The sequence below is a fragment of the Ailuropoda melanoleuca genome, chromosome 6 (assembly GCF_002007445.2).
Source record: "Ailuropoda melanoleuca isolate Jingjing chromosome 6, ASM200744v2, whole genome shotgun sequence".
NCBI classification, from domain to species: domain Eukaryota; kingdom Metazoa; phylum Chordata; class Mammalia; order Carnivora; family Ursidae; genus Ailuropoda; species Ailuropoda melanoleuca.
In genome coordinates, this window is record NC_048223.1 from 32,279,688 (window position 1) to 32,302,104 (window position 22,417).

General features: G+C 43.3%; 1 protein-coding gene across 3 annotated transcripts in view; it reads right to left on the minus strand.

Annotated features, from left to right (window-relative positions):
- OSBPL10 (oxysterol binding protein like 10) overlaps window positions 1-22,417 on the minus strand; it is a 292,741-nt gene that overhangs the window by 172,020 nt on the left and 98,304 nt on the right. For all 3 annotated transcript variants that reach the window (XM_034662125.1, XM_034662124.1, XM_034662123.1), the window contains exons 2-3: window positions 19,511-19,686; window positions 16,448-16,527 (exon numbers count right to left, since the gene is read on the minus strand). In XM_034662125.1, coding sequence (XP_034518016.1) covers window positions 16,448-16,527; window positions 19,511-19,686 — 256 coding nt within the window. The remainder of the gene's footprint in view (window positions 1-16,447; window positions 16,528-19,510; window positions 19,687-22,417) is intronic.

Sequence of the window (22,417 nt, forward strand, 5' to 3'; positions counted from 1 at the left end):
ACTTTAGGGCACCCGGGTGGCTCAGTCATTAAGTATCTGCCTTCAGCTCAGGTCATGATCCCAGGGTCCTGGGATGGAGCCCCACATCGGGCTCCCTGCTCAGCGCAGAGCCTGCTTCTCCCTCTCCCACTCTCCCTGCTTGTGTTCCCTCTTCACTGTCAAAGAGACTGTTCTCTCTGTCAAATAAACAAATAAAATCTGTGGGAAAAAAAAAAGTATTAGCTCCTTCAGTGTGTCTTTCCTAAAAACAAGGATATTTTCTTACATAATCATAATATACTTATCAACTACCTCCATCTAATCCACTGATGTTCTAGTCTTGTCAATTCAAAAATCAGATCCAGTTTAGCGTCACACTGCATCTGGTTGTCAGGTCTCCAGCCTCACTTAATCTGGAAAATTTCCACAGCTCTCTTGGTCTTTTAGGATCTTGCCATTTTTAAAGAATGCAGTATACATGGGGTAGATTTTTGAGTAGAAATTGGGGCGCCTGGGTGGCACAGCGGTTAAGCGTCTGCCTTCGGCTCAGGGCGTGATCCCGGCGTTGTGGGATCGAGCCCCACATCAGGCTCCTCCACTATGAGCCTGCTTCTTCCTCTCCCACTCCCCCTGCCTGTGTTCCCTCTCTCGCTGGCTGTCTCTATCTCTGTCGAATAAATAAATAAAATCTTTTTTAAAAAAAATTAAAAAAAAAAAAAGAAATAGCTTAAAACCCTCACTATTTTCTAGTCTCTGACCTTGCTGTATTTCTCTTCATGGAACCTAGCACTACCGGACATACATAGTACGAATCTGTTTGTTGACGCTCTTCCCCATGAAAGTGTAAGTTTCATGTGGCCACTCTCCATGGCCCATGACCATACCCTCATGGTACTTAAGAATTCAGTATTCGTTGAACACTCCTTCCAAACTGACCTTCTAAGCCTCTCTACCAGTGTCAGCAAAACAAGGATCAAACAACCCCGCTCTCCACAGCTGACCCCACCCATATGCCTGGACCCCCTGTTCCCTGATGTGCCTCTTCATACTGTCTACAGAGTTCGATGCAGAAATGTCCTCAGACTAAGAGTTGTCTACCTTGCCTTGAATTAAAACTTCCCACAGAAGCCTATCTATATAAAATCACCCACCAATATTCTAGGCAGAAAACAGCAACTAAATTATTTCTTCTGGAACAAAGCCCTATTTAAGTACAGAGCAACAGTGGAATTAGTTCAACTGAATCAAAACAGCATTTTTTTTTAACCTGAAGGTCCCCTTGACCTAAGACCATCATCCTGGGCAGCGCTGATACTTTCCTTTTGGGCAAGGCAGGCAGCCTAATTTTAAAATTATGCTGGAGAAGTATGCAAAATTGTTACACTTTATTAAGACAACAAAAAAATCCCCAAACTTTATCGTTTTAATAAAAGCTGTTCTTAAATCGTGTTTTATTTACTTAATTTGATGGTGTGTTTAGGAGGGTGATGTTTTACGCTTAGTTTTAAGTACCCAAAAGGTAATTATCTGTGAAAAACTCTAAAAGAAAAATGGCTCTGAGCTTAATGTAACACAAAAGTAAAATTGCCCAACAGCAGAAAATGGGAAGATAGAGTCAAGGGCAGAGTAAATCCTCAGATGAGCTTGTCTAACTTTACTTACTGAGAGTTTATCAAACTTAAACCCAACATATTCTATTCCTCCAAAGACTTGCTACTTAGAAAAACAGACAGTAGCCCCCAGACACTTTGCTTTTCAAGTTGGGGCACTTTATACCTCAGGGTCTCAATGGGAGATGCAATTCATCTTGCTTTTTACCCAACAATTTGGGGAAAGGTAATAAAATATTACTAAAATATTAAATCAGGCTAGTATAATATAAAGTAAGCCATGGGAGTTTTTTGAGACCCCTATGATTTCTTTTTTTTTTTTTCTTTTTAAGATTTTATTTGAGAGAGAGAGGGAAAGAGAGAGAGAACACATGCACCAGAGCAAAGGGAGGGGCAGAGACAGAGGGAGAAGCAGACTTCCCACTGAGCAAGAAGCCTGACATGGGGCTAGATCCCAGGATCCCAGGATCATGACCTGAGCTGAAGGCAGATGCTTAACTGACTGAGCCACCAGATGCCCCAAGACCCCTGTGATTTCTAAAAATGTTCTCAGGTATGGAGCTGTAAGGGGTTCCATGTCCAGTAGCATTTACCTCACTGCCATCTGCAAAGGGAGAAACTCTGCTCCCAGATCCCAGGACAAGAACTAAATCTCCTACTCGGCCAACGGCCCCAACACCAAAGGCTTCGGCTGAGTTAGAGGCAACTCCATGTTCATCGTTAAATTCTGTTTAATTCAAATAAAAGGGGAGAAAGGAACACTTGCCCCAAAGAGCATTAAAGTTTAAACACTTCAACCCATATCAAGTAAAATCAATTCTGAGTAACAAGAATAGAATGCTAATCTAAATTGGCAGGAATTTGGAATTACTGAATCTTCAAGGACTTTGGTTTTAAGACTTTCAAGTGAGGAATATAATGGAGAAGCAGGTTTATCAGTGACGGCCCCATGAAGAGCTTCTCCCTGAAGATAAAAGGACCAACTTGACAGGGCCCTAAGACGGCAGAGCACTTAGCAAAATAGCCTTGGCTCCACTTAAAGAAATATTTTTTTTTTTTGCAAATTTAAATTTTAACCATTTGAACAGCTCCATCAATTATATATGTAACTAGATCAATATACAATGTGAAAATTTCCAATAGTATCAAAAGGATACATCTGCATCTCTACTTTCTTTCAACCCTAAATACCCTGTCCCACCTCACCTGGGGCAACCACTGTTACTAGCTTGCTTGTCTTTCCAAATACTGAGAGTGTGAGTGTGTGTGTATGAGAGAGAGCTCAAGGCTGCATGTAGGTCTCTCCTGTTTTTTTGGTTTGAGTTGTTGATTGGTTCTACAGTGCTACACTTACCCCCCCTTTTTTTTGAACTTTTCATCAATTTTAACATTTTGTTGTTGAAATTGTTTTAAAGTTTTCTCTTCTGATTATTTTAGTAACTTGTTTATCAGACATACCCCATTTTGCAATATGTGCAGTTTCCAGTCTTGGTTAGTCTGGTACTAGCCATTCCCCAGGGTGATCACTTTATGAGGCCCACCCTGGCAGGGTTCTCCCCTGCACCCCATCAACCCAACACCTCTTATGGAAACTAACTCAGCATCTGGCACTATAGCACATGTGCCACAGTTGTGATCTCATTGAATCCTACCCACAACCCACAATTCCGTTTTCCTACCAACGATTATTGCCTCCATTCGTACATGGAGCATGGAGAAAGCCTAGACTCTGGTGGCACTACAGGGCTAGTTCTGAACCCAATGCGGTCCACCCCACAGCCTCATAAAAAGCGAGATCAGAGCCACTCACCACAAGGCCACACAATATCAACAAAGCCAAACTGGCTAAGTCTGGATTCTACCAGAGCTTTCTGATGCATAAGGAATGTGGACATTTGAGCAGTCTATCAAACCTTGCAGGGAGAGTCATTATAATTAGGTTTTAGGGGACGGCCTTAGCTACTCCCCCATGATGCATCTTCAGGTGGAAACTAGCTCAACAAAAGTGACTGGTCAGGGGGCGCCTGGGTGGCACAGAGGTTAAGCATCTGCCTTCGGCTCAGGGCGTGATCCCTGGCGTTATGGGATTGAGCCCCACATCAGGCTCCTCCACTATGAGCCTGCTTCTTCCTCTCCCACTCCCCCTGCTTGTGTTCCCTCTCTCGCTGGCCGTCTCTATCTCTGTCAAATAAATAAATAAAATTAAAAAAAAAAAAAGTTACTGGTCAGAGATATAGCAGAGCTGGTTGAGTTCATGTTCTAGAAAGAACTGGTATTTGTGACATGATTGATGTCATTTAATTCTAAAGACTACCCTGTGTGGTTGATGCCATTATTTTACCCAATTTATAGACATGGAAACTGAAGCTAAGAGAGATTAAGTTACTTGAGACTTCAAAACTAGTTAAATGCTTGTAGGTATCCTAGATAGCCAGAAATCAAGTCCTTTGAATCCAACTCCTTACTCCATCCACAAAAGCAGATGCTGCACTTGTTCTAAAAAATTGTACTTATGTCAGAAAAGATGAGAAGAGTGAAGACAAGCCATAGAATGGGAGAAAATATTTGAAAATCCTATATCTGATAAGGGTCTAGTGTGTAGAACATATAAAGAACTGTTGGGGTGCCTGGGTGGCTCGGTCCCCTTAATTGATTTCAGCTCATCTTCAGATCAGCTGATCTTAAGGCTATGGGATGGAGCCCCGCATTGGGGGGTGGGGGTCTGTGCTCAGCAGGGAGCCTGCTTGAGATGCTCTCTCCCTCTCTGCCCCTCTCCCTGTGCTTGCATGCTCTCTGTCTCTCTAATAAATCTTTTTAAAAAACTGTTAACGCCTCAACAATTAAAAAGTAAAAATAAAAAATGACAAAGGATTTAAATAGACATTTCTCCAAAGATGATACATAAATGGCCAAGAAGTACATGGAGAGATGCTCAACATCATTAGTCACTCAGGAAATGCAAATCAAAACCACAGTGAGATACAACTTCATACCCACTAGGATGGTCATAATAGAAAAGACAGACCACATGAAGTATTGACAAGGATGCAGTAAAATCAGAATCTTCATACACTGCCAGTAGAAATGTAAAATGGTGCAGCTGCTTTGGAAAATTGGCTGTCTCTCAAAAAGTTAAATGGAGCTACCATACGACCCAGCAGTCCTACTTTTAGGCATACACCCAAAAGAACGGAGAACAGATATTCACACAAAAACTTGTACACAAGGTTTATAGCAGCATTATTCATCACCGCCGAAAAAGTGAAAGCAAACCAAATATCAATGAATGAATGGATTGAAAAATCTGGCATGCCCATATAGTGGAATATTATTCAGCCATAAAAAGGAATGAAGTATTGATCAGGGCTACAACATGAAGCACCTTGAAAACACTATGCTAAGTGAAATAAGCCAGACACAAAAGGCCATAGTATAGGTTTCCATTTACACGGAATGTCCAAAATAGGCAAATCCTTGGAGACAGTGGTTAGTGGTTGCCAGGGGCTGGGGAGAGGAAATGGGTGGGCAATGAGGAGTGACTGCTAATGGAAACAGAGGCTTTCTTTTGGGGGGTGATCAAACAGTCTGGAATGAATCAGTAGTGATGGTTACACAACTTTGTAAATACACTAAAAACCACTGAATTGCACACTTTACAAAGGTAATTTAATGGTAGGTGAAATGGATCTCAAATTTTTTGGGGAAAAAAAAAAAAAGATGGCAGTCACCTGCTAGCTGTGTGACCTTGGGCAAGTATATTACTTACCTTTCTATGCCTTAGTTCCCTTGCCTATAAAATGCTGCCTCATAGGGCTGCTGTAAGAAATACATAAGATAATCCAAGAGGGGTACCTGGATGGAGCATCTGACTCTTGATTTTGGCTCAGGTCACGATATCGGGCTCTGCACCCAACAGGGAGTCTGCCTGAGATTCTCTCTCCCTCTCCCTCTCCCCACCCCCCTCTCTAATAAATAAATAAATCTTAAGAAAAAAAAGATAATCCAAGAAAAGTTCTTCTCATAGTACTTTCCACATAAAAATGTGTTGATAGATGCCATTTATTATTTTCTTTTCTCAAAAACGTGTTCCTTAAGATTGTTATTTTCTTCTGTCTTAAAAAAAGAATTAAGAGACACTTAGCTTGAATGTTACTCTGGATTGGTTTTCAACTGGTAGACATTAATAGCTCTCTTACATTAAAAAGTCCTCAAACATGTGATCTAATACAAAATACCATATTTTAGGAAAAGATGACAACTTGGATACAGTTTTTTAAAGAACCCAAATCCAACCCTACACCATCACCACCACTACTACCACTGTCCCTATTGGAGTGAGGGAGGAGGAAGTACGGTTGACATTGAAAATGTACGAAGCACTTTATCTCCACCATCATGTCAGGACGGTGGCAGGTATAAAGATACAGCTGTGAATTCCCTGCAGTCCTGGATCCTAAGGCCACACCGTCAATCATGAGGGTACATGCACATGCATGCACACGTATGCACACACACACATACACCCTCATGGGAAGGGATGTGCTTACAGCTGAGTACTGATATAAATGGGAACACAGAAGAGAGAAGATCCACTCTGTCCAGGCAGGTCAGGAAGCCATCTCAGAAGCATATCAGCCTTGAAGACCACATGAGTATTTGCCACATAAAGAATGGAGAGGCGAACCCATCCCAGCAGAGGGAACAGCATGAACAAAGGCAAAGAAGCGTAAGGATACACAGTGTGCTGGGGACCCACTTGTCTAGAACCCTGAGCACATAAGGTGGAGGGAAAGAAACTGCACCTGACACGTGTTGGGCATCCAGTGGTAAGGTAAAGTTCGGGACCTTTCTGAGGAAGTAAGCTGCTATTGAAGGTTGCTGGAGCCGGGGGGTAGCATCATTAGCAACCTTCCGTCCCTCCTCTGCTCCTCACAAAGGCTCACACTAGAGGTTCTTAAACAGAGGCAGTGGGGGGAGCATGTAGAGAATCTGTCCTGAAGAGAACATGAGTTCCTGCCTTCAAACAAAGACGGCGAAATGTTCTGGATGCACAGATAATGTAACTGAAGAAGTGAGTGATCAAGAAGTTTAATGCCAAGGTCGTGGAGCAGACAGAACTCCTGAAAGGAAGCACAGTAGGGAGGGACACAGGTTTGGGGGAAAGGGGCAGGACACCATTTATATCTTTTTTAAAAAATCCATAGCAAGAAGAGATTAAACTAGACATTGGTAAGTTCCCTCCTTAGAACCCGTAAAGTAGTCATTGAAGCTTTATCAGCACTGTCCAACATACTTTCTGTGATGATGGAAATGTTCTGTGTCTGTGCTGTCCAATATGGCAGTCATCAGCCAGATGGGACCACTCAGCTAAGCACAACTGAGGAACTGAATTTAAAATTTAATTTCAGTTACAGTTGACCCTTGAACAACATGGGTTTGAACTGTGGAGGGTCCACTTATACATAGATTTTTCTCAGTACAGTACAGTGCTGTATTTTCTCATTTTTACAATTTTAATGTTTTCTTTTCTCCAGTTTACCTTACGGTAAGAATACAATACGTAACACACAAAACATGAAATATGTGTTAGTCAACAGTCTACATTATAGGTAAGGGTTCTTGGTCAACAGTAGGCTATCAGTAGTTAAGTTCTGGGAGAATCAAAAGTTCTAAGTGCATGTTTTGACTTGTGGGAAGTGGGGTGGTCAGCACCCCAACTCCTGCATTGTTGAAGGGTCAATTGTAACTTAAATTTAAAAACCCTCATGTGGCCAGAGGCCTCCATATTAGACAGCATAGTTTTAGATCCTACCTTTTGTCCTTAGTTCTTACCTCTGTTGTTCTTTAGACAAGTGGAACAAAGGGAGTTTGGAATCTCTTCCCACTTTCTAATCATTCCATTACTTCTGAGTTATTCTAAATTGTTCTCAGAGGCCCCAAACCAATGTCATTTGTCAGATTACCCCCAAGATTCTTAGCGTTTCATCAGTGAGTTACCAGCAGTGCCTTCTCTGGGTGACTAAAATTGGCTACTGTTTTGAGGAGAATCAACCCACATGACCTCATTATTTGAATATTTTGGTAGCATCTTTGCTCAAATAGTGAGAGGAGGTGGGGCCGAGATGCTGGACTCAATGGCATCTGACGTCCCTTGTGGCTGTGTGGTGTCAGATTCTACAGATGTCACTGGGTTGGTCTCAGCAAACAGGTGCTTCCTGTTGTGATATGTCTCTAACCAAGATATGAAAGCACCTCGCCAAAGCCCTTTGGCTCACACCCCAGGGTGCCAGAGAGTCAGGGAAGTTATAGTCTCCCGCCTTCAGAAACCTAGATTGCCGGGAGAAACCATTCAACAGTGGTTCCAAATCTTCTCACTCTTCACACTGGGGCCGTGGATTTAACATTCAGTCAGAATTCCCCTCCCAAACCTCTCCTCAACAGACAATCCTTCTAATTCCCCAGAAGTAGTCTGCACATCCCCCCATGTCTCCCCAGAGAAGGTCTCCGAACGCCCCCAAGGCCGGGTTCTCTGTACATGGCTACCAAGGGCAGAGTCACCAGTATGGCCTCTTGGCCCAAGCCACACTGCCGTTAGGACAGAAGGCACCCACAGAGCATGCTTTTACCACCACCAGACTCTTTGCCAGGCCAGCCCATCACTCTCTCGTCTCCTTTCTCATTGTCCAATGCCCCATCAAACCCAAACTAAACTTCTAGATCACTGGGGAGTACCGGCTGTCATGGCAACAGGAGGGGATGGGAGTTAGGAACTATATCACAGGTGACAGGTGTCCATGGTCAGGGGAAAGCTGTAGGTCGTGCAAAAACATAGGCAGGCCCTTACCTGGCATTATGTTCAGAAGAGCTGGCCCACCTACTCTTGGGCCAGTCCACCTCTCAGACACCACAGAGGGGACTGATCTCCAATACCACAAAGACTCACATGAGTTAGCATGCCAACTATCATTTTAGGGGATGGAAAAAAAATACTTGTGATTTGGGCAGTTTCCAGCATGAATATTTATATATGCCCTCCTTGAAACTCAGCAGCTTTCGCTGCTCATCCAAGACCTCCTAAGACTTCTAATGAATTTAAAATCCTGTATTAGACAATCATATTCCTCCATGACCAAATCTGCATAAAAGACTGCACCCTGAAATTTGCATTTTAATTTAGAATTACCTAGCAAGGACCAGGAGCCCTAACCACACACCAATCTGATCTGACCACAGTGTCTTCAAATGCTCTACACAGACAGATTCCCTGGGACCTACCAACTTCCTAAGTGAAGGTGGTAGTCAGTCTTTATTCTCAGGGGACACATGATTAAGGAGAGGATTCAGATGGAGTGGGATCTCTGGAGGCCAGAGTCGTAAATACAAGGATGGAGTCAGGCCTGGGGCCCTGAGAACCCAGAGAAAGAATTTCAAATACAGTGAGTAGTGTTAACTACTTCAAAAGCCTCAAGTTTCTATATTTTCTTACCTCATTTCCCCATAGATTAAAAAAAATTCTACATTTTCCATGTTGTTGGATGGATAAAGACACCAAGGTCCTTTATTTCCTCAACTTCCCTTCTGGAATTAAACAAGAGCAGAACAAGGAACAAGGGGATGAGAAGTGACCAAGACGGAAGGGCAGGTAGCTGACCGGAAGTAAAACGCAATGTAGACCCCGGAAATGCTCTAAGAAACAGCAAAATACTCACACAGCCCTTTTAAAGATAAAACAACCCCAACACAGAGAAGAGGCCTGTGGCCAAAGCCTGGTCTTACAATCCATCCTCATGGGACGGGTAAGCTGCTCACGAAAACAAATTTGTGTGATTTCTGTTCATGTGAAGAGACAGGAAGGAGGGACCTACAAATGCAGTCACGTGACCTCTATTTATCCACACAAAAAAGTGTGTAGAAGGATGTACACCCAAATGGTATCATCAGAGATTAGGTCTGGGACTGGGATTGGAGGCAATTTTTTTCTTTCTTCACATTTTCCTAGCTCCTTGAATGCTTTCTACTAAGTATGGGTAATATTCATAATTTTAAAAAATAATACTACTTACATTGTTGGGGGGGGACCTCACAACTGTCAGCAGTGAATTCATAACAAGAGTATGTTTGTGGTAGGGATGGGGTGCAGTCAGAAAGAGGCCAGCTGAGCCAAAAAGGGAAGCTGTGAGCTCCATTAAGCTTCTGATCGACCGCGCTGTATCTCACCATAGTGATGGCTGAAAAAGTGATAATTGCTACCGCATGTCACACATTATCCTTTAGGGTTGAAAGTCAGGGGAGAAGGTACTAATGCTCAATTAACAGAGCAGACTAGTGAACGCCTCACTTAGGACTCAAGTCACCCCCGCCCCCACCCCTCTCAAGTGAATCCACCCTTCCATGCCTGGATGAGGGGAAAAAAAATTTTTTTTAAGATTTTATTTATTTGTTTGAGAGAGAGCACACAAGCAGGAAGAGGGGCAGAGGCAGAGGGAGAAGCAGGCTCCCTGCTGAGCAGGGAGCCCAACGTGGGGCTCAATCCCTGGGATCATGACCTGAGCCAAAGGCAGACACTTCACCGACAGAGCCACCCAGGTGCCCCAGGAAAAAATTTTAAAAAACAAAAAATATTGAAAACAACAGTAAGTTTCCATCAAGCTTAGTCTTTAAAAATTGTCTCCCTCGGTCACAATAAAAAGCCAATGAAACTAAAATCTTCAAAATCGGAATGTCCTTAAGTGCTTTCTAGTCACTTGGCTACTGTCCTCACTATTCCACTTTCCCACAGGTCAAAGGCACTTGGAAACAGCATTATTCATGTCTCCAACTCCCTACCCCCAAATATGGACTTCCACGGATTTTGAAGGACCCTGAGTTCTCTGATATGGCTATTGGCAAATCACAGGGCCCATCTGAAAACAGACACATAACCACAAAGGATGAAAAAGCGTACTTGTTTTCCTTGAGGGTTTTGTTGAAGCACAAAGGGCAGCTGAGATGCCGGACTTCCAGGCAGCAGGCCTACTAAACATCAGCCCAAGCTACTGAGCCCCTTATTCCATGGCGTGCTTCCTGTGGGCAACTGGCTTTTGCCTGCATGCCCTTTCTTGCGCCATAGGACTACCTCAGGAGACAGATGTTACCATTTCAAAGATGAGGACAGAGGATCAGAAAGAATAAAAGTGACCTGAGCAGGTCTGCTCAACACATCGTCAGCAGAGTGGGGATTTAAATGGAGGGCCTCTCACTCTTCACTCCACAGTATTTCTTCTAAACCAGAAAGTCCTGAGCTGAAACATGCATGCACTTCATCAGAAGATACTTGTCATTCAAGGTTCGTGGGGACTTGCCGAAAGTGCTCACCATTATGAGCTGACATCACAAAATTTAGGGCAAAAGGCCAATATTACTTTCAAGCCAACTCACTGAAGAATTCTGGGATCAGAATCTATTTAAAAGACTAGAGAGGGGTTCCCTTGAGTACATAAGAATTCTAGGTGTCCTATTCAGAGTTGTCCCCTCCCGAGTTATAAAATATAGAGTTCAAGCCGGGACAATACCATCCTGAACCTTCCCATAGCTCCTGCCAGGAAACCAGGAGGAGGGAGGGGGAGAGGGCATGTTTAGCAACTCTGGCTCTTGTCCCCATCTACTCACTAAATGGCTACGTGACATTGAGCCTACCATTGAGGTTCCATTGGCCTCAGCTTTCTAATTTGTCAACACGGAGACAATACTACCTACCTCACAGGACCTTCGTGAAGGGTAGCATGATCCTGACTGATGGTCACTGACATAGAAGGTATTAAATGTCAGTATTTCTGTCAGCAAACAGTTCCTTTCCCATGCTCAGTCCTTATCATAGTCCCCAGAACGCCACGAGGCCCCCGTCCTAGAGCTTTCTAACCACCACCTACTTGATAAAAACTAGACACTCACTCCTACATTCGATACTTCAAAGTCACACACTAGGAAATTCTCACGAGGACAGTTCCCTACAGCTCCCTCTTAACCCTTTTCCAATCAGGGCATTATGCTGTCTGAATTTTTATACTGCATTAAAAATAATATGTTTTGTTTTGTTGTTTGTGTTTTCAGAGAAAGTCAGTGTTCTAGCTTCCTAGCAGACCCACACCTCACATCCTTGCAGCTGCACCTTGAACAACAACTAGAGGTCACAGGATGAACCATAGGTGATGTCAAGAGAGAGGGATTCTGGGGCGCCTTGGTGGCGCAGTTGTTAAGCGTCTGCCTTCGGCTCAGGGCGTGATCCCGGCATTATGGGATCGAGCCCCACACCAGGCTCCTCTGCTAGGAGCCTGCTTCTTCCTCTCCTACTCCCCCTGCTTGTGTTCCCTCTCTCGCTGGCTGTCTCTGTCAAATAAATAAAAATTTTAAAAAAGAGGGGGATTCTCAGTCTTCGGCAGTTTCTGTCCATCTAGAAGAAGAAACTGTCCGAAAAGGGGCCCCATCACCCACAGAGGGAAAGATGGCAGCCCTGGCTGACATGTGTGAGGTAAGAGCAGGAAACCAGAGACCTGAGCTCGAGCCTTGGCTCCACCACTCTCCCAGCTGGAGCTTCCCCACGTGGAAACCACAAGGGCTCAACTAGATAGCCAGACCCTTAGGTTTCAAAAACCTGTACTTTTTTTTTTTTTTTTTAAATCTGGGAATGCACCTAGAAATCTTTTCAACCTGAGATTTTAGGAATTACTTTGGGGATTGGTAATCACTTTTCATTTTTGAAAAAAAGATATTAAGAATAAAAAGTACCACATAGTCACTAAAATAGCTAAAATTAAAAAGAATCAATTACTGATACACCAGCATAGGTGAAATTCAGAAGTATTACACTAAGTGAAAGAAGTCTGATGTGAAAGGCTGTATAATTCAGTTTAGAGAACATTCTAGAAAAAACAAAACTACACACAGAAAATGGATGGGTGGTTGCCCGGAGCTGAGGGAGAGGGGATCAACCACAAAAGGGTAGAGGGGAACTTTTGGGGGCGGCAGAATGATAATTGTGGTGATGGTTACATGACTGCATGCATCCATCAAAAAATAAACTTCACACTTAAAAGAGGTGAATTTTACTTTATGTAAATTATACCTCAATAAACCTAAGTTTTTTAAAAAGGCAATCAATGAGTCCATAAATACTCTATATCTTCTATAATAAAAAGAGTATTTTAACCCTCAAAAAGCAAAGCAATGTAATTTCTGAATTAAGAGCCAACCTTTACATTGACTAAAGCTGACTTTAGGAACATTTAGGAAATGTTCTTCTCATTTCACTTCGGGACTGGGGAAAACCTCCTCGGGCACTGAGACAGGTCTGGGTTTCAGAACTGCCGGGTGGGTCCTCCATGAAGCCCTCTGCAGACTCAATGAATATAGTTATCCCGCAGTTCTAAGGGGAGTTAGAATGACAGCACCATTCCATCTGCCTCATACTTGGCTCCAGGGAACACCTGGTTTTAAATAAAAAGTTTTTAAAAGACAAACTTCCAAGCAATCACAGGGAGAATATTCTTTATAATCCACTGGAGAGGGATCTGACCTGCTGAGAGTGAAGGAGAACAGAGTAAAGAGAAGGCTTAGCATGTATTCCTAACAACCATGATGCAAAGTAAATAGCCATCCTACAGTTACCTGGACATTAAGTTTATGGCCATGTTAAGCCCAACTGCATTTTCACTACAGCTTTTGCCTAAGCAGTCTTGGACTTCATAATGCCTCTGCTGAACAACCAGGTCTGTTCACAAGGTAAAAATTATTATTCCCTAGGGGATCACAGTAGCTATGCTATAAATGAGGGATGGTCAGCAATTCCACTTCCAGTCTCAAATAGGAAATCCTGCAGGTCCTGCCAACTAAATTATTATTTATTTGGGGTCTACATTAACAGGTTAATCTGTATTCTTGAAACCACCCAGAGAACACATCAATAAATCAAATTCTCCTTCAGAGAATCTTTAAATTCCCTTCCTGTTTCTTACTATCATGAAGAGGTCTTTACCTTTCCTGGTCTCCAGTGATTCATTAAAAGATCAGTGCACTTCAAGTTGGTTTCCCGACCTCAATTCTTACACCCAAAATAAATTCCAGATGAACCAATGATTGAAACATGATAATTAAACTATGAATTCACTGGAGGAAAACATTAAAGAATGTTTTCATCATTTTAGAACAAAGAAGCCTTTGCTAAGCATGATATAATACCAAAAGCCAAAAATGAAAATATTCATAAATTTGACCGCAAAAATTAAATCTCCTACATAGCAAAAAATGTACCCCAAGTCAAAATACAGGTGACCTACCAGGAGAAAATTCTATAATATAAATGACAGGCAAAGGACAAATACGCCCAATACACATACAGCTAAGTGCAAACTAAGGAGGAAAAAAAGAATTCAATAGAAAAAGGGATGAAGGATAAAAATTGGCAGATCACATCAAAAAAATACACGTGGCAATCAACATTTGAAAACACACTCAGCCCCAGTCACTGTAGACATGAAAATGAAAATCATGGGGGATTAATTTTTTATCCATGAGACTGTCAAAAACTGAACGTTAGAAGAGCCACCGTTAGAGGGGGAAATGCATCTTTACACACAAAATTGGTGGCAGTACAAATTAGGAGAACTTCTTTAGAAGACAATTTAACAATGTCTAGGAAAACATAGCAGACACAGTCTACGACCCAACAATTCCACTGAATGTAAGTTCCTACGTACACCGAGAGGCACAACAAGATATATGCACAAGGATGTTTACTCTAGCATTATGTTGAACCTAAATGCCCACCAGTAGAGGACTTCAATAAAGCAGACATCCATTCCTTAGAACACCATCCATCCATCCTAAGGAGAGTGTAATAGATCCCATTTGTCTAATCAGATCTCCAAAATGCCTTTAAAAAGGGGGGAGGGACTGTATACATGAGACGATCCCATCTGTGTAAAAACCACAAATACAGATATACATACGTCCCAACAAGTCTCAATCTACGTGAATGATGTACAAGAATCCAGAATCAGTACCAATGAGGCGTCTGCAGACCGATTCATTCTATGTACAAGCTAATTCTACTACTTTCCTCTCGGCTTTAGACTTAAATGCAGCAGGACAATATGAATTCCACTACAGGGGGTAACTTCAAAAAGAGCGTGAAAAATGAGCATACATGGCAAGAGAGGGAGATCTGTCCTTTTTATTTTATACCCGTCTGTTCTGTTTTTTGTGGGCTTTTTTTTTTAAAGATTTTATTTATTTATTTATTTATTTATTTATTTATTTATTTATTTGAGAGAGAGAGAGAGAGAGAAAGAGTGCACAGACAGGGGAGAGGCTGAGAGAGAGAAGCAGGTTCCCCGCTGAGCAGGGAGCCCAACACAAGGCTCGATCCCAGGACCCAGAGAGCATGACCTGAGCCGAAGGCAGCCACTTAACCAACTGAGCCACCCAGGTGCCCCTGTTCTGTTTTATAAAAAAGTAAAAAGATACATATAAAAAGAAAAAAAATTAACTGCCCTACGTAGGAGTTTCTAAAATACTGATGAAATGTCCAGAACACCTACCATAATTCCTAAAAAATAAAGCAAGCCAGAAAGGAAAAAAAGTTTTAGAAGTAGGGCCCTACCTATGGTAAACCCAGGTTCTGCGTGGGGAAGTCAAGAGGGGTGACAGGGGCGCCTGGGTGGCACAGCGGTTAAGCGTCTGCCTTCGGCTCAGGGCGTGATCCCGGCATTTATGGGATCGAGCCCCACATCAGGCTCTTCCGCTATGAGCCTGCTTCTTCCTCTCCCACTCCCCCTGCTTGTGTTCTCTCTCGCTGGCTGTCTCTATCTCTGTCGAATAAATAAATAAAATCTTTAAAAAAAAAAAAAAAAGAGGGGTGACAGCAAAACAGTAGTAAGCTAGTAAGCAAGTCAAGGAAAAGAGGTCTCAGAAAAGAAAAAAAATAAACAGTGAACAAAATCATTATGAAGAAATCCGTTCAGTTTGTACTTGGAGGCAGAACAGGGAGGTGTACCTAAGCAAGACATTCCCCATTCTTTGGGCAAGACAGACTGGCTATAGGATTAAAATCACCAGAAGTTTCTTGTAGATGGGTCTTTCTATTGCATGCATAGAATGTCGGAAAACACTGCAATCAGGTACCGAACCTACATTGGAATTCATGATATAAAAGGGGTAGTCCTTTGAGCATGGATTTCAACAAACATTTATTGCCCTGAATAAATTTATTGCCCTGAATAAATTTATTTGGCAATTATTTTCTGTATTCTAATGCTAGAAAATCCTCCAAATAATCCGTGAAAATGCCTACCTCCCATCTCCCTAGGTCATATCTGATCTAAGACCTCCTACCGAATCCTGACGAGAAAAGAATTCATACTTGGATGCCAAATGACCCGAGAACATGTCTATACTTGGAATGCTAAATCTCCTTGCAGGATTCTTCATCAATTTGAGGTCTAGGCTTTATTTAAGGATCACTGACCACAATTAGTCTTCACGAACAGTAAACCGGACTCCTCCTCCCCTTCAGTGAGATTATCCACTCAGCTGCTCAACAGACTTCAACAGCTGCCTAAATGGACATCACACAGTCATAGAAGGTTCCTCCCAGAATCAGTTCCAATGAGGTGTCTGCAGGCCTCTTCATTCTACCTGCAAGCTAATCCTACTACTTTGCTCTTGGCTTTAGATTTAAATGCAGCAGGACAATATGAATTCCACTACAGGGGTTAACTTCAAAAATGGCATGAAAAACAGCTTCCCCAACAAACAGGTAATTGGGCTGAAGGGTAGCTAGCCAAATTACTCCAATGCCTCCTTGCTACCCCATGGTTACTTACCTTAGCACTCGTTTCCATGTGGTATTTGGCACAAGCTCGAAGCTGAGTCACCCAAAACTGTTTCTCCTTTGCATCGGCAGCTAAAACAGAGAAAGAAAGGCTTGCAGAGATGGTTCTAAAAGGCATCCAACCTATTTCTACACCCACCTAAGGCGGTGGGGGGGCCCAGGGAGTGAGGTGGGGAGAGAACAAAGGGGAAAACAAAGGCTGAACACAATATTCTCAAGCAGTCTATGCTTACATTTAAAAAAAAAAAAAAGCAAAGTTCACTAAATCTCAACAGAAAATTCCCTCTTAAACCACATTAAAAACATCCTCTGAAATGTCCATCTTTATAAGAACAATTTTGCCATTTTTATTAACCTCCTCTGAAAAAAAGTCATTTCTACTCCTTTAAAAAGGCAGGGGGGAGGGGGGGCACTGAGTAGCGCAGACAGTTGAGTGTCTGACTCTTGGTTTCAGCTCAGGTCATGATCTCAGGGTCCAGGGATCGAGCTCTGTGTGGCACCTCGAGCTCAGCAGGGAGTCTGCTGGAGATTCTCTCCCCCTTTCCATCCCCCTCTACTCCCTCCCCACTACTTTCTCATAAATAAACCTATAAAAAAATAAAATAAACCGCAGGGAAGGAAACACGTGATTATTTTTAAGCACCTCTACACATGTGGCGAATGAGAGGCTCAAAGTATAGTTTCTCAGGGCCTTTGGGTATTTCCAGAGTTGTACTATGGACTCACCAACGTCTACAAAATAAGCATTCAACTGAATTATTTTAATATGTGTCCTCAGTGATTCATGTTATGATTGGACAGAACGACATACCAAATGCTGCTATAGAGGTCCACAAATTTCCCCCAGAGACATTCAAATACAAGCCAAGTATATGGTCATTACCTTCCATCTAGACCCCCATTTCTCAAATATATCACATTATTTTCTTAAACTATCATGGATACATAACAGGTTCTAATAAAATCTAAGTCATCAATTTCACTGCGTAATTAACTGTGTAAATAGGTTAATATAACATTAACCGCATGAATGTTGACTATGCCAGATACAGAAAGATTCCCTTGGAAGTTTAGAGAAATGGGCCTCAGTGTTGTTCAATCAACACAACTCAACTTCAGCTTGAACTTTCAGGTGAGGAAATCTGGAGTGGTGGACCAGTAAGACCAGGTGAACTTGACTTCCAAAGGATTCTGCCGGAACTAGAGCCATTTTCTTTAGGAAAAGGGAAGAACTGCCAGTTTACAGCAGTTCTGTTCAAAGGCTCAGCACCAAAAACACTCTCAGAAGCCGTGCATCCACTGACATCAAGACTCATTCAACTCTCCGTGTAGGTGACAGGTGCAAGGAAAAAACTAACACCCAGATCCTCTTGGGATGAGCCAAGCACCAGCCATGTATCTGCAGAAATTTATCCCGCCTATTCTGCAGTTCCTAACTTTACGCTAAATTTAGCCCTTGCGATAATGTCACGCAGATAATAAAACTTTTGTATTTGCTATTAAAGCTACCTTTAAAAAAAAACAACAAAAAACAAACCAACCCCTGGGGTTTAATAATCCTGAGAATAGTATCAACTCTTAAAAGGCAAAAGGAGATGGCTCAATTGTCATATTAGTTGGGCTTTTTCATTTGTATGGGTTTGTGTCATTTTATAAACCACAGGCGGGTGCCATTAAGTTTTTTACCTACTTTTGTTCCTGCTCTAACAATTTATTAAGCAATAAGCAACAAAACGAAAGCAAGGACCATATAAATCTAGCCAGCTGGAACACACACTGCATGAATCTCCAAAGAGAACATGAATCTTCCCACGTTTCCAAAAACTGAAAAACTTTTTTCAACTATAGGCATTTTTATTTCATAGGTTTTCGGATTGTTTTCTAGATTCTGAAATATGGCTTGTATATGGATAATAAAGAAACATTAGCTTATTGCATCTTTTGGCAGTAAAGCTTAGAGGTGGGATGATGAAAATTGGCCTCAGAGATAAGGAGGCTGGGCCCTCGGTCTGGCTTTGCAGAGGCTAACCTATCATTGTCCATTCCTTGGGGCAAGGTGAGACAGAAGCAGCTTTTTCTTTGTACTGAGCCCTTAGTTGGGCAAAGAAAAGCATAAGAAGGAGGAATTCTCAACCAACCCCCAACACTTACTACATACAAGTCCTACTCTTCTTCCTCAGACCTTAATAACACTGACTCAGTGTCTGTGTGTGTGTATGTGCACGCGTGCACGTGTGCACACTCACACACACCAACATGGACATTGGGATTTTTATTTTTGTTATTTCATTAGAAGAAAACTGACCACTTTTCTGGCAATGCAACTGCAATGGAATGATGGAAGAATGATCTAGCAATCCAATCACACTGCTACAGTCAGGTCTGGCTTTGCTAAAACCTACACAATGAATGTGCCTTGGGGGTAGCAGGACCTACAGTTACGGCTCAATGCGGGGCTTCCTGGGGAATTATCCTCCATGAGGACGCTGAGCAGGCTTCAGTTCTCAAGAAGCAAAGAGAAGGGGAAAAAGCAAGAAAAAAAATTAACTCCACCCCAAGCAGATGGCTTCCTCACCAGACTCTGATACTACACCAGAATAAATACAATATAAGTGAAGGGGCCTTTTACTAAGAGATGGTTCTAGAGAAACCCTGGGAGAGGAGGGGTGCCCTGACCCCTGAAAGGCTTGTTTTGTCCTCATAGCATAGCCCCACAGGGGACTGTAGTGAGAATTCCTACTGTAAAGTCCAAGAAAATATACACTGAGCTAATACAAAAAAATCTAAAATCCAGAAGTTGAGCTGGCTTTACTGTCACTCACCTTTCACCTGTCCTTAATTCCTCAGTTAGTCAGGACAAGCACTTCCTACTGTCAGCTCCTTCTCCCCACCCCAGGCATAAGAGAGGCAGTGTCTGTCACCACAGAGTCCTCAAACAGCAAATTGTTAAAGGTGATTAAAAATTTTTTTTTTAAAAAAGAGAGAGAGAGAGCCATCACCATGGCAACTAGGACTAGAGCCCCTGAGACCCGTCTGAAGAGTTAGCAGAACATACCTCTCAGTTTATACATCTCTCCGTTAGCGGAGTATACCACCAGCATGTGGGGCGCTTCGTCACTCAGGGACACTATGGCTCCAGACAGAGACAGGGCTCCCCGAGGCTTCTGGTGTTTGCTTTGCTCATTCACAAAATACTGCAGGATGCCAGCCTCAAAATCCAGCACAAAGTACCTGTGCAGAGAAACCACAGTGCATCATTTTTTTTTTCTTCTCCAGCCCACTCCTCACAGCAAAGGAGGAAAGTAATCCTTAAATCAACACCAAGGCTCTCAATTCAGGAAGCCAAAAGTCCCTCCTGGGAGCCCCACAGAAGTCAGCCCAGGAGTAGGGAGAGAGTCCTGGGTTTCTAAGTCAGAATGGTGCTTTTAAGGGGCCACTAGGGCAAGGCAACGGCTAAGTCCATTCTGGATTTGGTGCAATGCCCATGACCTCGCCTGCTGCCCATGGATACCACAGCAAACCTCCGAAAGACCCTCCCCCCCACCCGAAAAAGGCAAGCAGATGCACTGGGACACAGCCTCAGGTAACACACTCTGTAGGACTTCACAGGAACAGCTGGGATTCTCTAAGCCTCTAAGAGAGGCCGTTTTACACCCAGGGAACAGCAAGCTAAGCCCTGAGCTTCCTGCCAGTAGCATGGGTAACCCTAAGGAGTCTGAGCTCCAGGGGTCACCTGTCAGGGAACTGGGCATGCTCAGCCACCTGGCGCACTCCAGCAGGCCCTCCGATCCACCATTTTCAACACCAAGAGGCAAGAGCTCACTCTGCTCTGGGAGGCCGCAATGCCATCGCAAGGTAAAAGCAGAGGGACTGCCAGTTGCCTAAATCACTCAAACAGACCTTTGTAGCCACACATCTGGTCTGTTTACACGTTCAACCTATCACCTAGGAGGTCACCACCACAACCTCCCCTTCTCCGCCAGGAAGAAAAGGTCTTCATCTGAGACTCAAGTTCTTCCTGGGGCCTAAAGGCTCACTACAGCCCCTGCTGACTTTTCCACCTTCTTTCTGTTCCATTCACACCAGCCTTTCCTCTCCGCCCTCAGAGTCCCCAAGTCATCTCCCTCACCGCAGGACCTTGGCTCATGCTATTCCTCCCTGTCTTGCACAGTTACTCCAAGTGTGGCCCACAGCTTGTTCCAGGTCTAGAACAGCTTTGCAATTTGGCTTTGCTTTAACATCCAACAGCGTGATCAGTGGATCAGTCTCATTAAACAGTCTGGACGTTGCCCAACACACATGACACATACAAGCTACACACTAGTCATGAATCAACCACAATGTAACTGAGGGGAGGGGAAGTGGGAGGGGGGTCCTTCATCACAGTTTGAAAAACACTTGCCCAGAATGCCATTCCTCCTGCTTAGACAACAGTTTCTTTGCCTTCTTGCCCTGTTAACTTCTTAGACTTCGGGAACAACTCAAGGACCACCAACTTGAGAACCCTCCTGATACTTGACTATTCCTCCCGCAAGCTCTCATGGCACCTTGAAATTGTCCTTCCCCGCCCAGCCCCAGTGGGAGTCTATACTTGCAGAAGCCTCTAATTCCACATCTAGCTTCCCCACTACACTCGACACCCCTTGGGAGGCAGAAGTGTGTTCTCCCCCCCAGCGCCCAGTACAGTGCCAGACACGTCACAGATACTCAGTGAACTTTTGTTCAATGAATTAATGAAGGGGAGGGGTGGGAAACCCCCCCAAATTCCAGTCTCCAAGCCAGGCACCAAAGCACCTGGGTCACTACTATGAACTCACAGAGGCACTGAAAAAATAGTTTACATTTTTGAGGGCTACACGGCCATACTCAACACAGGTCAGAAACCGTGCACGCATGAACTCAGGTTGTTTTCACAGTTTCAATGTTAGATTGCACTACATTCCTTTGAACAACATCATATCTCTGCAAAGTAGGGTTTTCAGCAGGTGCTGGGATAAGAAGCAAACATCAACATGGAACAGGAAAAGAGGGCAGCAATGCCCAAGACGATTCCAAGGCTTGAGAAGCCACGCGGGGCCCGCAGGTGCGTACATCCCATTCATAAATAATTAGCGTTATTTAAGCAAACATTTTTTCCATTTATGTTTATTATTTTTTCAAATACCAAGGAGCTAAAGCATAAATATGTATGAAGTTGTTTGGACCTAACCACTTCATAAATGAAACTTAGGGGTTTCTTCACATAGAAGCACCACGAACCAAGAAAGCTGACAACCCTCTGCTCTAATTCATTCTCACAGCAACCCAACAATTACACATTGTCATTCCCAATTTACAGATAACCTGAGACCCAAAAACTCACAATCCAAGGGCCAGGCTTGGTTCGCCCCAGCAATCAAACTCCCCTTTGATTGTCATGCCAGTCCTCCCTTGTCCCTTTCTCTGAGTCACCTCTCAAGTCACCTCTCCTGGACTTGCTTAGGAACTTTCTTCTCCCCCTTTCCTCTGCCAGCAGAGCTAACCCAGAGAGCTGGAACCTGCCTTCCCAGGAGCAGAGATGCCCACTCCCCTCCCCTCCCACGAAGCAGGGTGCCTGACACCCCAGGTCCCAGTCCTCCAGAACTCCAATGCCTCTAAGAAATCTTCCACTCATAATTATTTCTAATATTCTGAATGGCCTGGCCAAGACTACCTATCTTACCCATCTCCTTCCCTCCCGTAACTTAGGCCAGGAAAATAAAGACAGACTTCTGGTTTTCATGATTAGCATGGATAAATCAAGAAAGACATGTGTCACAGACAGGACTATTCCAAATTCAGGTCCCTACTTCAACATCACCTGGGAGCGTGTTTGAAATGTAAATTCTTGGGCCCCACTCAAGACCTGAACCTGAAACTCTAGGAGAGGAGCCCAGGAAGCTGATTTTTTTTTTTTTAATTTTATTTGTCTGATGGACAGAGA